Raw genomic sequence first — 15,015 nt, 5'->3', positions numbered from 1 at the left:
CATTTCTGTAGCAGATCTCCAGCCAAACAGATCATGTCTCCTGTCTGCCGAGAAGCAGCAACAATTACATTAATCCAAACTATGATCAGCCAGTGTATACCCCTGTATATGTTGGAGGAACTTCTTACACTCAACAAAAATATAAATGCAACACCTTTGTTACTGCTCCCATTCCCCATGGGATGGACGTAGAGACCTAAAATTCATTCCAGATACACAATATAACCATCCCTCCCAAACAGTGGTCACAAATCAGTCCAAATGTGTGGTAGTGGGCACATCTGCTATATTGAGATAATCCATCCCACCTCACAGGTGTGCCACATCAGGATGCTGATCTGACATCATGAGTAGTGCACAGGTGTACCTCAGACTGCCCACAACAAAAGGCCACCCTGGACCACTGTTTGGGAGGGATGGTTATATTGTGTATCTGGAATGAATTTTAGGTCTCTACGTCCATCCCATGGGGAATGGGAGCAGTAACAAAGGTGTTGCGTTTATATTTTTGTTGAGTGTACTTCAGCTGCTGCAAAATTCCACTGAAAGGTCGGGACTTTGACTTGGTGGTTTCTCAGCAGTATTCAGCTTCTTCATCAATTGTTCTTTAGCAAAAAAAAAGACAAAGGGGGTTGTTTTTCTTCCTGTGATTCGGTTTATATACAGTACAGATAACATTTTGGTGATTTCACAAAGGGTCCCTGTCAGTGCTACAACCAGTTTTTGCTAGTATATAAATTAAATTGTGAACTAAATTGTCACAATATGGCTGTGTGCAGGCAAAAGTAGGACCCAAACGCAAACTCACAGAGACAAAAGGTAAACTCAAAAAACACAGCTTTATTGCTGGCGTGGAGTGGGACACGAAAAACAATACAAAACTAGAAAAATTTGCATTTCCTGCGAAAATGCAGTGTGGATGCTTAAAGCTGAAGCTGTATGCAAAAAGTAGCTGAAAAAGCTGAAAAGTTGCAGAAATTGTAAAAACTTTGCAGAAGCAAAAGAAGTTTGCTAAAATGGAATAACTTAGCAGAACTGCAATATCTTAGAGGAAACATAATACTTGGCAGAAATAGCATAGCAGAATTTAGCAGAAATATTGTAACTTACCAGAAACATGATAACTTCTCAAAAATACAAGAATTTAGGAGAAATAGTATAAGATAACAGAAAGAATATATTTAGCCAAAAATACTTAAACATTACAGAAACACTATGATTTAGAAAAATAGTACAACAGAGCAGAAATATTGTGATTTACCAGAGACACTGTGATGAACTATGAATATTGTAATTTTAAATTGAGACTATGTTTTAGCACAAATATTATAATTTGGCAGAAATACTATAATTTAGCAGAAATACTATATTAAGCACAAATCCTATAAAAAGCAGAAATGGTATGATTAAGCACAAATACTACATTTAGTAGAAATACTTTGTTTTAGCACAAATCCCATAAAAAGCAGAAATACTGTACTATGATTTAGTAGAAAAACTATAATTAATCAGAAATACTAAATTTAGCAGAAATACTATATTAAGCACAAATACTATGAAAAGCAGAAATAGTATGATTAAGCATAAATACTACATTTAGCAGAAATACTATATTAAGCACAAATCCAATAAAAGCAGAAATAGTATATTAAGCACAAATCTTATAAAATAGCAGAAACAGTATGATTTAGCACAATAGTAATAAGTTAAACAGAAAAATTGGAAAAGCAAAATGGACAGCTGAAAAAATGCTGAACATGCTGAGGGTCCCTCAAATATACTTGTTAAATGACAAAAATCTGCAAAAAAATTTATTACAGCCACACAATCACAAATATGTACACATGAGGAAACACACATGCACAGAGAGACCCACACACAAGATCCAATTCAGTCAACCAGTCTAAATATATTGAATTTAAATCTTAGAATGAGATCATCCCATTAAAAGCCTTTCTCTCTCTCTCTCTCTCTCTCTGTCACACACACACACACACACACACACACACACACACACACACACACACACACACACACACAGGGAGAGAGAAGTAAGTTTCTAGGTCAGCCTGGGAGCTGGTGAATTTGAATCCACCAATCAGAGAGGCTGTGCACTTTTCCCCACCAAAACAGGTGCATCTGTTTACACACGCAGCAGCACAGAGAGACACAGGATTTTTGCAGTCTATTTCTCATAGTGACGACTCCCCTCAAACAAATGACCATAATTTCCTAACCGTAGGGGCTAGAACGGTCATTCTTACACCGTTTTGTTCAGAAGAGATGGGGGAATCTTCAAGTGTTGACAATTTAATATTAAAATATGAATTTTTAGAGATATATGACATGGATGACTTGTTGACTTAGAAGCCACGAATTCCCCAATATGCAAATTTGAATGCCTGAGACCACATATGTGATTGGCTGGCTGGGAAGCCGTGCAGGCCCTGATTTGTGGATTTGAATTCCTCAGCCCTCAGATATGATTGGCTGGCTTAGAAGCCACGAAGGCCCCAATATGCAAATTTGAATGCCTCAGGACACTTATTTGATTGGCTGGGAAACTGTGCAGGCCCTGATTTGAAAATTTGAATGTCTCAGTCCTCACAGAGGATTGGCTGCCTGGGGACCTGGCAGAAATATATAGAAATACTATTATTAAGCATAAATACTACATTTAGTAGAAATACTATGTTTTAGCACAAATATTATAAAAAGAAGAAAAACTATAATTTAGCAGAAATACTATATTAAGCACAAATCCTATAAAAAGCAGAAATACTATAATTTAGCAGAAATCCACCAATCAGAGAGGCTGTTTCAGCTGTAAAGCTGAAGCTGTCTGCTGAAAATAGTTGAAAATAGCTGAAGAAGCTGAAGAAATCAAACTCAGTGTTTAAAAAGTTGCTGAAATTTTAATAACTTTGCAGAACAATATCAAGTTAAGAAAAATGTAATAACTTAGCAGAAATGCAATCATTTAGAATAACATAACTTAACATAACATAACACAACAAACAAAAGTAGTGTAACCTAGCAGAAATAATATAATTTAGTAGAAAATTAAAAACTTGGCAGAAATATTACAACTTATCAGAACGGCTAGAAATTTGCAGAAATGTAATAATTAGGCAAAACTGTCAACAGATAACAGCTGAAAATGCTGAAGTAACCTCAAAGTTACTTGTTTAACTGTGAAAAATTACCAAAAACATTAGAAAAGGAAGAAAACATGCCGGCAGATAAACTAATGTGGAACAAAACCAAGGTAAAATTGCAGAGTTTGCACAGCTGGTAAAATCTAAAAATGGCAAAAAAACAAACAAAAGCAAAACCCACACAAACAACATTTAGGTAATAAATGCACAAGATGCTGCGGTCAGAGATTAAAACACCCAAAAATAATGTTATTAAAATGCCAAAAAGTGGCAGAAAGTTTAGAAAGTAGAAAACCAGTAGTAGAAAAGTAGAACATTCAAATATTTTTAGAAACATATGATACAAAATATTTACTCAGTTGTTTCCAATGATTGCAATAATGGCATAAAGAAATAAAAATACCATTTGGGACAAACAGAAAAATATTAATAGAAAATGCAAATCAAATTAATCTAAAATCTATACAAACAATTGAAGCATCTGTTGGAATTGTGAACATATCCTTGTTTGCCATGTTTATGTTTATGGCCCTAAGATGCTCAGACACATGATAGGCTATTAACTGCAAAAATATACACATATATAGTAAGTGAGAGACAAAAATATATCCTCTGATTTGCTGGAGTTTTGTGTAAATACCATTTGGCAAGGATAAACAACATGTTCCTATGCCACATTAAAATTTTCACAAGCTTCATTTTTTCAATTAGTTTACAGTTTCTTGATTTAATGATAAATATGGTACCAATCTACAAAATACTGTCAAAATGAAGTCCACATTGTGATATATTTGAGGTGTGGAGAGTCACACAGCTGAACAATCGATTTGCATATTTAAAGAAACAAGGATCAAATAAAGAACATTGTTGTGGAATAAATTACAGTGAAAAATAATCACTGCTTTGCGTTAGAGAGTGACTTATGATGAGGTATTAATTTTCTTAACTTTACCTCTAACAGCTTTTCACATAGTGCTGTGAAATCCATCATAAAGTAACTGTAAACAGTAGAACCATTAGCATGAATGTTATGGTTCTACTCTGATCAAAACTCAAGTCAGCTGTGTGACCAGATATAAAATGATAAAGAGGAACACATATAAATGGATGTGACCTTTATGAACTTTTCAAAATGACTTTATATGTCTGACCCATTATCTATATATATATTAGACCAGCAGTCCCCAACCCCCAGGCCTAGGACCGGTACCAGTCCGTGAGTCATTTGGTACCGGGCCGCGAGAGTTGAGGCTCAGGTGTGAAATGTATAGTTTTCAGGGTTTTTATCGGTTTTCAGCGTTATTTTGTTAACGTTTTTATCGTTTACTCGGTTTTCCTGGGTCTTTTGACGTGTGTTATGAATAAATTTTCTTTTTTTCGGTACCGGTACTAGTTTTATTTTGTTGTATTTATCCGCGACACCTTAAAGGCCGGTCCATGAAAATATTGTCGGGCATAAACCGGTCCGTGGCGCAAAAAAGGTTGGGGACCTGTATTAGAGCAGATGTGGAAAACCACTGTTAGACCTACTCTATACTAATGTAGTTACTGACACCCCATACTAAGGCAGGATTCATACAAACACACATTATTTATTCTCTTAAACACTTTCTTTTTTCACATTTTGAGATTGTGTAATTTCTAAAAAGAATACATGTAATGGTTCAATAGATATAGTTATTTAAATGTCCATAATAATCACATGATCATTTTTGTACATCCTACAATCCAGGATTTAGAGCTGTGTGTCTGTATGAATTCAGCTTGCTATACTTATAGACTTAGATATATTAATCCACTATTTACCTAAACAAGTTACATTGTTTGGGTAAATAGATTGGGTTTGTTCTACAAAATAATTATTCAACAATAAAAAAACCACAAAAAAAATCTGCACATTAATCCAGAGTTCAGTTTCATATGTCTGATATTGTTTGTTAAATCTGGTGACACAAACACAGTCAATAATTCATTGCTAGCATGACATGTGGTCCTTTTTGCCTTTGACCAATGATATGCTGGTTACTTGGACCAGTTTAGTATTTGCTGTCACAGAGGAATGTTAACCATAAATCCAAAAGACAAAACTTAAAAAATATATGTTAATTGCAAACATGTTTTTGCTTAGTAAAAGGATTGAAATTACATGGAAACTGTCACCTTAAAGCCTCATTCTAAATATCATCACAAACAGATGTTTTCCACACAGTTAACAAAGCTCCACCACATCCGATCACTGCATATAAATCTAAAAGAAAACAAAAAAATAAATAAATAAAATAAAATTAACACAAGGGAAGACTTTTGACTTAATAACTAAGCTTAAAATAAGTGTTACCTTTGAATATTTGTGGGAAAATCTGATGCTACCCCAAGAATACAAAGCCACACTGGAAACGATGACAGGCTTGCAGCCCTCTGTCTTCCTGGAGTGAGGTGCCTGATCAGTATCAGTGAGTTGACAGAAGTTGGTGTCTGTAAGAGTGGCCAAACACTGATACTCTGTCCACTTGAGTAGAGTCTAAGAAGCTGGAATGCAGGCACACTGGACGAGCTTGTTGTAAAAAATACAGAAAAAGGAACATTTTATTTGTGTTAAGGCCTAAAAACTACAAATAAGTTATACAATGAACAATGTTGAAATACCTTATAGGTGCTGCAGGCCACATAACCAGAATCCAGAGCAATCTCACACTCACATGATGGTGAGGAAAGACATGAGCTCTGCAATGAGGTTTGAATGTCTCATTTGGGACACTGAAGAACTCAGAAGACAGCAATACCTGCACAGAGAGACAGAGTAGAAAAAGCATAGATTTGTAATCCATAATGTGAATTAAAACTCAAAAAGTGTCAACAAGTATAATCATTTGAGTGTGGAATTATTTATGCACTAAACAGGATTTAAATTGATTAATTGGATTAAAAACACTGACTTTTTTTTAAATCAAAGATAAAGAATCATACCTCTCTCTGCTCTGAGGATCACTGAGCATCTCTGACAGGAAATACAGTTTCCTCAGTAGGGGTCATCATTCATGGTCTCAGAGGTGTGTAGTGTGGCAGCATCATGATGGTCTCCAGATCAGGCAGGAGGTCAGGTGATGGGTGTGTCATCTTCTCCATTGAAGACATACTGGTATGGCAGTTCATAAAACAGCAGTCTCTGTGTGGCATGTAGTTATCTGTGCAGTCCAGCACTGGTGGATCAGGTTTGGCTCAGCAGTTCATGAAGATGGTGTTAAGATGTTGTTGTTTCAGCTGAGGATGGTGAAGTTTGAAGGTTTTCCCACAAAGGAAACAGGACTGTGTGTGCCCTGTCTGAAAAAAATACATCTACAAAACATAAAGTGCTTTTAACACCACCCACCCCCCCCATACCCACCCATCTCAGCCCCCAAGTGTCTATATAATGCTGGTATGGGGTGTCAGTTACTAAATCTAATTAGTGCGTCAGAAAACGGGGGCTACACCTAAAGCCCCCGCTTTCTGATGTCTTTGTTTATTAGCAGCTTTTTCCAGCTGCTCAGAGAATTCTGACTTGGCCTTTATCCACCCAAACCCAAACCCACCCGGATAAAGGCCAAGTCAGAAAATGGATGCAGAAACTTTCCATGTACTTCTAAATCAGTTTTTATACATATTCTGTAAGCTGTGAAAATGTTTTTCTCTACATAATGTATAATTATAGACATCTCTGGTAGCCTAAAGATAGCTTAAAACTTTTAACATTTTTTACCTGTAAAACATGATAAGCAAAACCTCATTCATCCCAAAAACATTTGATTCTACAAAATTTACTATAATCAAGAAAATATAATTGTCTGTATTTATTCACGTGACCCATAATAAATACCTGCATTTATCTGTGATTTGTTTATTTACTATTTCATATTTGAAAGCATCTTGGAGGGGAAGATCTCGTTTGTTGAGATACATACGTCAGAGTAAAAAAAGTATCAAAAAAGGAGATGACAATTAACATCCATGAAAAAACGTATAAGTAGATTTAGTCATGTAAAACATGAGAATAAAAAATAAATTATGTCCGTTTAATGCAGTATATTTCAGATCTGAGGTGCATGATAACAGAAAGCAGATCTCCCGGCTCTGCATGAAGTACAGCCATGATTTGGTGAAATGATTAATAACATTGCAATAAGAAAGGGTCTTCTTACAGACAGAGTAGGGAAGACAATTTTTTCCAATGAAAAATATTTTTCATACTCTACAGTCAGTAAACTCTGTAACAAACATGATCTGTAATTGTTTCAAAACTCACCAGACAACTTCATGATTGGCTCGAGGACAGGACACAAAACACAGGGTTGTGGTAACTGTAGTATGATCTCAGAACACCGGAATGGAGACATTGATCTGGCTGAGAAATAAAAATGAGGTCAAGCAGGGTGTTCTTGTCTGTAGTGGCAGAAGTGATCAGCTGTGAATACCCTCTCGACTGAAACTGCTCCAGAATCTGTTTTCTTCCACTCTGCAACTGGTTCTCATTAAAATCTCCACACACAATGATTGGGTGACAGTCCATTATTTCAAGGGAATCTAAAAGACTTACCAGGTTTTGCATGAATGGTGTCAAACTGTAGTCAGGGGGTCTGTACACAACAGCAATGAGTGCAGGGAATGGAGCCTGAACCTTCAACACTAAAAACTCAAGATCAGTGACATTATGCAGATACTGTTTTACCTGAACCTGAAAATGATTCCTCAAATACACAACAACTCCCCCACCACTTCTGCTGGCCATGTGAGGAAAGTTTGTGTAGGACACATGTCTGTTGCGTTTGAACATGGTGTAGCCGTCCAAATGAAGACTGTCTGCAACAAAGGAGCCTTGGAGGTGAGACTCTGTGAGACACAAAACATCTGCTAAACACATTTCATGATGACTCTTGATGTCACTGATGTGAGATGGCAAACCCTCCGTATTGTGATGGATCAGTGTAAGAGTGTCAAGTCTGCTGGCTGTTTCTCTGACCTGAAGAAGAGGCATCATTTCCTCAACGCTGGCTTGTCTCATGGTTTGGAGTGCTGCAGTTACCTCGGGATTGGAGTAAATCTTTTTCTCATCCAAGTCCTGCAAATAGAGTCCACTGAGAGACGTCACCCTGCTGAGAGCAACATAAGCCATACCTGGTTCAAAAATGTTCTTCATTGAAACTACAGCTGTCTGTGTTGTAAGACCCTGAGTTTTGTGAATTGTGCAGGCAAATGCTAGCTTTACAGGAAACTGTCTGCGTACCGCTCCTTTAAACTTCAGACTCTCCTCTGCTCTCTCAATGTAAACCAGATCATCAGATGCTGCATTAGCACTGCGGTTGTGTCTCATAGGCTGCCGGTTGTCCATTCTGAGCCCCAGTTTGATTATGTGTCCATCATTTTCAGATCTCACCACCTTTACCAGTATACCAAAAGCACCGTTGACTAAACCGTTTAGTGTGTCCAAGTTTCTGGTCAGCATGACTCGAGCTCCTTCAGCAACATTCAGAGTGTCAGGTAAATCATTTCTCCCACCTGTAAATGGTTTGTCTCTTCGTTCCATTCTGCCTGTACGTTTATCCTTCTGGAAATCGTCTGCAGTGATGATTATGATGTTTGAATGAAGCTTCTTCAGGGTATCTGTGTTATGGGATTCCACATTCTTGTTGGTGGCATAAATGTGTAAGACCTCAGTTGGACATTCTTCTGGTGCAGTCACAGCCTGTGACAACAAATCTCTGTCGCACTGAGAAAGCTCATCCGTCTTTTCTTTCACTCTAATCCTGTTCAGCATCTCTGCAAAGGCCACATCATCTTTCTGACGCATGATCTCGGTTAGAGTGATCATCTGAAAATGTTCCTGCCATAGGTCAATCTGTTCTGGATCGTAAACGCAGAGAGGTTTAGACTGTCGCACTGGTGGCAGCTGGTAAAAATCTCCAACAGCTAAAACTGACATTCCACCAAAAGGTCTCTGAGTGCCTTTGATTTGTTTCAGTCTTGCATCCACATAGGCAAAAAGGGGTTTTGAAACCATTGAAATCTCATCAATAACAATAATTTCTGCATTCATCAGCTCAGATCTGACTTCATCCAGTTGGTTACCAAGTCCTTGAATGGGTGGTTTCAGACTCCTGGGTAGTTTCAGTAGAGAATGTAATGTAGAGCCATTGATAGAAAAAGCTGCTGTCCCGGTAAATGAAGTAAGTAAAACAGTTGGATTTGATATGTCAGCTTCTTCTGCATTAGCAGGCAGTCTGCTCAGGATCTTTGATGCTTCAGAGTGAATACATTTAATCAGATGTGACTTTCCAGTTCCTGCACCACCGTTGATATAGAAGAAAAATGGATCTGGGTTCAAACCACAAACTCGCTGAATACACCAGTCTCTTATGGCATAGAACACGCAGGCCTGCTTCTGGTTCAGATTCTGATACATTACACGTACCACGGCTGGATCTACTGCAGGTTGTTCTCTGATGGCTCTGATCTCTGTTACAGCATCAGACTGACGACTGTAGTCAGGGACATTCTCCTGTTCGTTCTCATCATCAGAATGTCTCTCAGGAAGATTCTCATCACATTGCAGCCTCACAACTTCAGATTCAGGAGCAAGATTACACCATTCATCGATCACAACATCCCTATTTTGTTCAAACTCTTCCAGTGCACTCTCAATATCCTCAGAGTTCTTCTCATACTTGTCTTTATTTCTTTTCACAATCCGTTTCACAGACTCACTGTGGTCTGAACATGGAAGTCGCACAAAACCCGAGTTGTAGAAGGACTGATAGGTTTGGAAACATTGTGGTTTCAGTTCCTGCTCTGATCTGTGTGGAAGGTAAAGTCTCAACAGTCGACCATAATATTGCTCAGGATCTTTTTCCTGTGAACAGTGGTAATACCTGATTATAGCTGGTTTATCATTCTTTCGCCTTTGTACAAATCCAAGCTGGTTTAGAAGAGGAAGCACATCTTTTCCTTCATTTGGACCACTCACCAACCGGCACAGGGCAGCAAAATCAGCCAGCGACATTTCCTCATATTCTGGGGTCTCAGGTCTGCATTTGTATTTATCACTCAAACTTGTCATCCAAATATTACAGCTGTCATGTGTTGTGCTTTCCAGGAAGCTCATGGGCCGACTCATTTTTACTGGGTTATCATCTGTTGGTACAAATACAACACTGCGGGAACATTTTTTCATTTTTAGGCCACAGACTCGAGTCACACACTCCTGTGCGCTGATCTCTCTCTTTTTTGAGTAAGCCTGCATCACAGCTCTCATTTCATCACATTCATTGACGGTGTTCTTATCAGAGTTGTCAATAACTGTCTTCAGGTATTCAGAGAGGCCAGATTCTTTCTTTGTTATATATTTACAGAGGTATTCTACACATGAATAGGCATTCAAAATGAATGAGACATCTAAATTAGAGTTCCAGGCTTCAAGCAGATCTGGGTTGTAATTGTTGATCCAACAGTCCTTTGGGTCACGTTTCAGAATCAGAGCTGTTTTCTTGTTTATGTTCTGGAGGCATTGTTCATACTCATTCATTGTCAAGTTGCATCGTGACAGAATCTGCTCTATGGTGAGGGAAGCAGCTTCAGGTTCCTTCAGCAGGTTCAACAAAGGTCTGAGTTTGGCTTTTGCAGCTTCAGTGTCTGAATCCTCATCCTGTCTCACAATCATTGTTCTTGTGGATGGTGGTTTTGGAAACCCAAATCTACAACCAGAGTTCACACTCTTAAAGCATGTCTTTGTGTGGTTTTTGCTGTGCTTTTGTAGTTCAGAGACTTTTTTGTGCAGTTCAGGTTGTTTTTCTGGATCAGGGAGTTGAGCTGAGATGTATCTGTCCACAAAGTCACAGACAGTTTGGTCATCATCCACATCTGCTTCTACCTTTTCTCGAATCCACAGCAACATGTGTATATGCGGACTACCTCTGTGCTGGAACTCAACTCTGTAAAAGTAATCAATGATCTCACCAAGGGGCTGTGCAGGAGAAAAAAGCAAATCTCTGAACAAAGCCTCAACACGCTTATCAAACATCCGCATGGTGGTTACTGGATTTGATCTTAGAATTTCACACTTTTCTGACCAGTCCAGGGCTTCAAAATCAACCTCTTCACCTTGCTGTCTCTTTATTGCTTGAATCACTTCAGGCCATCTCATCTCAGCAGCAGAGAAAGTGACAAAGAACTGAGGTGTTCCTATTTGACGAATCATACTGAATAAATCTTTGGTAGTTTTCTGCCAGTAAGCTGGAGTTCCTCTGAGTGGCTGCATAAATCTGATTGCATCTTTATTTCTTACCAGCTTCTCTACTTCTGTCTTACTTTGTAACATTCCTGATGTGATTTTGCGTCCATCTTTGGTCATAGTTTTACCTTTCCTTAGCTGTATTGTCATGCTGGAATTAGCCAAATGTATTTCAGTGACAAACTGTGAGAAAAACAGGTAATTTGTGTCTTTAGCAAATCTTGCATCAATGTTGAAAAGCCTTGACTTGAAGTAAGCACTTGGTGTGAGTTTAAGAAGTCTCTTTTCATCCAGTGTATTCTGACCAGTAGGAAACTGCACAGGAAATGCCATGGCTTCCAAATGAGGAGTTCTGAAGAAGCTAACAGGATTGTTTCTTTCTGCAGGAGCCACACAATATGTGTTATCAGTGAAACAGAGAATCTCTTCTGAAATGTCAACAGGCTGCAGACAACTTTCTAGAGCAAAACCTCCATTGTTCAAATCACTTTCTGGTTCATCTGGATTTTGTTCCTCTGGTTGTTCATCACAGGATTGCATATTAATAGCTTGTTCACTTTCAGACTCACTTTCACACAAAAGGGCATCTTTTTCATAGTTGTCAATTTCCATTAAATCTGCTTCATTATAATCATCACTTGCCATGCTGGCTTCATCACTGCTGTCATCATCAGGTAACGTTGGATCACAAAGCAATGCATCATCTCTGATAATAATATCTGTGTACTGTGGATGAATTTGTTTGAGTTTACGCAGAGCTTGAATGAGTTTAGACCAGGTGACAGTCTGGAACAGCTGATGGCCTTTGTAGCACAGTCGTCTTTTCAGCTTTATCCTCATGATCTGTGATTGGCTTCTGATCCTCGGTAAACTGTCAACTGTTTGTTGGACTTCAGATGGTACACACACCACATTACCACGTATGAGTCTCTGTCTGCCCTTTGGAAGTGGAATAATCTTAGCAAATGGTATGCATTTGGCAATCAGATGTCTCTCCAGAATGTTGAGATCGCACAGTTCAGCTGGAATATCCTGCAGTTCTAAACCATTAACAGCAGCAAGCCTGGGCATGCGTCCACTTTTGAGGGAACTGTGACACGTGTGACAGATATACTCCTTTTTTCTCTCAACAGGAAAGCTGCAGTGATCATGACATGCTTCATCACACACATGAACAAATTTACCAGTTAGACACTGCTGAGCTACAATTTGGTGTTTTGAGTAATTTTCTCTTTTGCAGATTTTCACCTGATTAGGAAAAGAAGCTTTTAGACAAACAGTACAAACATAAGATGGTGCTGACTTAATGTTGGATCTGAAACGAGATATGGCCTCATTCATTAAAGTGTTCTCTGGATGACACTGTAAACTGTCAGCTGGTCGATGCATCTGACGATATTTTCTTTTTATTTTCATTGCACATCTGATATTATGCATCTGTCTAAAAGAAATACTGTTCCAATATTTTACTCTCATTCGTTCTCTCATATTGTCCTTGTGTTGCTGCTGAAATTGTCTCTCTTCTCCATAACGTTTAGTGATGTAACATTTTTTTTTCTGTCTAAATTCTACACTTTCTTTATATAGGTTAGAAACATATGACCTCATGTAAGCTTTATGTTTCTCTCTGAATCCAGCACAAGTTCTGTAATTTCTTCTTATACGTTCCTTCTGCTGTTCTTTGAATATAGGAGATTGTCTATAAGATTCTTTATATGTTTTTCTCATACGTTCCTTCTGCTTTTCTCGAAAAATGGGAGATTCTCTATATGTTCTTGTTATACGTTCCTTCTGCTTTTCTCTGAATGAAGAATCTTCTTTATACATCCTTATGACACGTTCTCTTTTTCTCTCTCTAATTTTAGCACTATCTCTATAGATTTTTCTAAAATGTTCTCTCTGTTTCTCTCTATATGTAGCATTGAGTTTACACAGATTATTTTTGTACACACTCTTCTTCTGTCTGTGATCAGGATCATGAGACTTTCTGCTAGAATCTTTTTTCTTTGCCTTAAAGCTTTCATCAAAAGCGTACATCTGTCTTTCTTTCTTTTTCTGATTTTCCCTTCTCTGTGGTAGTTTTTCTTGGACCAACAGTCGTCTCCTAATCTTTCTCCTTTGCTGTTTATTATGCTTCAACAGTTTATGTGAGAGTTCATCTGTTGTCATAGTTAAACAGGAGGCAGTGTTTAAATCATTCAGAGGAACAGAATCTTTTGTTACCTGAGTGTCTCTTACAGAAGATGCAGAGGTTTCTATTTCTAAATAATCAGAATTGTTCAGCTCAGCAGCTGGCTTATTTGAATAATCCACTCTGGATGACATCACTTCAGTAGCTAAAGTGTCGGCCACAGTGTTCGGTGTCTGCTCAGTGGACTTTGGGGTTTCAAATTCAGGTTCATTTAAAGCTGGTGCTGAAACAGTTGTAGCTGTTTGTCTGTTTTCATCAGCATTTCTTTGGTCAGCAACGTTTTCACTGTGGAACTCAACAGGCTGTAGCTCATAAGCACAGGTTGGTGCGATGCTACACATTCGGTACAAACGTTTGATCCTGTCAATCATGTCGTTAAGACGTGTGAATTTTAACATAACTGCAGTTCCACCACTTACACTTAGCGACAATGGCATTCCTGTAGACTTACGTGGGTGAGGATCAAAATATGCGTATCCACCTGAAGTCAGCCTGGAAACTGCAATGGCTGTTCCTCCCATGACTAGCAAAGCATAGCAAATGTCTGAAGCCAAACACTGTAGTCCCTGTTCAAGGCTCGGAAGATGATCTGTACCGTCAAATGTGCCATAAAGAGCAAACTGAGACATGTCGACTTGATACTCGTGTCTGCGGCTGATGATCACAGTGGGAAGTTCATCACAGGCTAGAAACACGCTGTTCACAAACCTCTTTCTGGCATCTGAATACACGGCATGGCCTTTGTCCAACACACGGTTAAGATCTGCTCTGGTAATGAATTCATCCTCGTGTAAGAATGACAGGAAAACCAAACTGTTCGCCATGCATTGCTGATTCCGGTACTTTCCATACTTAGCATTGGCCTGGCTTCGGGATGCACAGATGCTACTCACTCGTGGACGACTTTCACTGTTTGTAACCTGTACATGAGACGGTCCTGGAGCTTCTCCATCATGCTGCGTTTGCACAGTTAGCTGGGGTTCAGTCTGGATTACCTGCTGTACTTTAGCATTTGGCACCGATGATGAGCAAACACCTCTCTTTACCACATCTGCATAAGACACTGCGGCTGTCTGAACGCTGAGCTGCACTTCTGGACTGGGAATACTTGTAACAGACACCTTTACCTGCTCACTGGTCTGAGAAAGATTTACCTGTTCCTTCTGCTTTTGCCATCTAAGCTTCTGGGACTGTGACCTTTGACCTTTCCTTGGCATTTTGTGCAAGTACAAACTGGACCTTATATGTATTTATACACAAATGTATACAAAAATCAACCTGTAAACACTGAAAAACTCCTCAAGTTTCTATTAAATGGATAAATGTAAAACTATACAAATGGTAAAGTGTTCTTATAACTGTTTAATTGATGTAAAAGGCTGACTTAAATACAAACTCAATATAAA

The 15,015-nt window shown here is 38.5% G+C and overlaps 1 protein-coding gene across 1 annotated transcript; it reads right to left on the bottom strand.

Moving 5' to 3' along the window:
• Window positions 1-7,762: 7,762 nt before the first annotated feature.
• LOC146547072 (uncharacterized) lies at window positions 7,763-10,871 on the bottom strand. The gene is made up of 3 exons (XM_085263995.1): window positions 8,419-10,871; window positions 8,155-8,253; window positions 7,763-7,771 (listed from the first exon to the last, which is right to left on the bottom strand). Exons 1-3 carry the CDS (start codon window positions 10,846-10,848, stop codon window positions 7,763-7,765), a joined length of 2,538 nt encoding a protein of 845 aa, XP_085120121.1. The 5' UTR covers window positions 10,849-10,871.
• Between the last annotated feature and the right edge of the window lie 4,144 nt (window positions 10,872-15,015).

Source organism: Mchenga conophoros, linkage group LG23 (assembly GCF_057382185.1).
Source record: "Mchenga conophoros isolate Kocher_MC1m ecotype Shallow Benthic linkage group LG23, M_conophoros_male_GT1.1, whole genome shotgun sequence".
NCBI lineage: Eukaryota > Metazoa > Chordata > Actinopteri > Cichliformes > Cichlidae > Mchenga > Mchenga conophoros.
This window is presented reverse-complemented; position numbering and strand designations above follow the sequence as displayed.

Coding starts and splice junctions, on each gene's coding strand:
- LOC146547072 (XM_085263995.1), bottom strand. CDS start 10,848: ATGATTGTGAGACAGGATGAGGATTCAGACACTGAAGCTGCAAAAGCC. Junction 8,254..8,418: donor GTCTGAAGTTTAAAGGAGCG/GTACGCAGACAG, acceptor CTCTATTTGCAG/GACTTGGATGAGAAAAAGAT.